The 1,031-nt window shown below is 33.0% G+C and overlaps 1 protein-coding gene across 1 annotated transcript in view; it reads left to right on the forward strand.

Moving 5' to 3' along the window:
* Positions 1–115: 115 nt before the first annotated feature.
* Positions 116–1,031, forward strand: part of LOC112519206 (14-3-3 protein 2-like) — a 6,270-nt gene continuing 5,354 nt past the window's right edge. Inside the window, exon 1 of the mRNA XM_025127203.1 lies at positions 116–171. Coding sequence (XP_024982971.1) covers positions 116–171 — 56 coding nt within the window. The remainder of the gene's footprint in view (positions 172–1,031) is intronic.

Below are 1,031 nucleotides of genomic sequence, written 5' to 3' on the forward strand. Positions count from 1 at the left end.
TGGAAATGAATGATAGCATAGCATGACATGCTTCAATGGATAATGCATTATTTATTAGCTACTGCAAATAACCATGCCAATTAAATGGATAATGCATTATTTATTAGCTACTTCAATGGAATCTAGTTTGTGCTATGAATCACAGGGTATGGAGTGCCCTTTACAAGTCAAGTATACTTGCACACATTTTGACCATTATATCTCAATTTATTAGCTACTGCAAATAACCATGCCAATTAAATGGTATTTCCTTTCTTAATTCTTGGTCCTTTATCTTTCTTGATCATATATATTACATTACGTAACATATTGAAGATGTACGTTTTCTGATTTATACATACGTATGCACATGTGTATATAGAACAAATTACTTAGAGTGTATACCTTTTAGGCATRTTATAAGATATCTTTTATATGTGGTACTTTGTAAGGTATGGACATTGTCAATGAGAGTTCACAACCAAAGAGACGTAGAATAAATTGGAAAAAAGAGAGTGTGGTGCGAACATTTCTTGAAGCATGTATACAAGAGGTTGTTGTACATGGACGAGAAGGCACCAATCTTAAGCCGCGTTCATGGAAGAATGTTGCGGAGACGCTTAAAAACAAACATAACTTTGTCGTAGAACAAAAACAAATGAAAAACCATTATGATTATTTGAAAGCCAAATACAATGCATGGACGAGGCTGAAAAACAAAACAGGTATTTAGAATTTTTACTTAATATTGAATATAATYTATTTCTTATACATTTTACTTAACAATAAATTTTTCTTACATGTTAAATRTAKAAAAATATTATCTTTGTGATGCTGCATATGCCAACACGCGTGGATTTTTGACTCCATATCGCAATACAAGATATTGGCTAGCTGATTTTCGACGTCGACGTGCCTTGACCAAAGAAGAAAGATTCAATCATGCCCACGCACAACTTAGAAATGTTATCGAACGTGCTTTTGGTGTATTGAAAGCAAGATTCCCAATTTTAAAGCAAATGGCCCCTTATCCTTTTCGCATACAAAGAAAC

Source organism: Cynara cardunculus (genome assembly GCF_001531365.2).
Source record: "Cynara cardunculus var. scolymus isolate 2C chromosome LG 10, CcrdV1, whole genome shotgun sequence".
In the NCBI taxonomy this organism is placed as follows: Eukaryota; Viridiplantae; Streptophyta; class Magnoliopsida; order Asterales; family Asteraceae; genus Cynara; species Cynara cardunculus.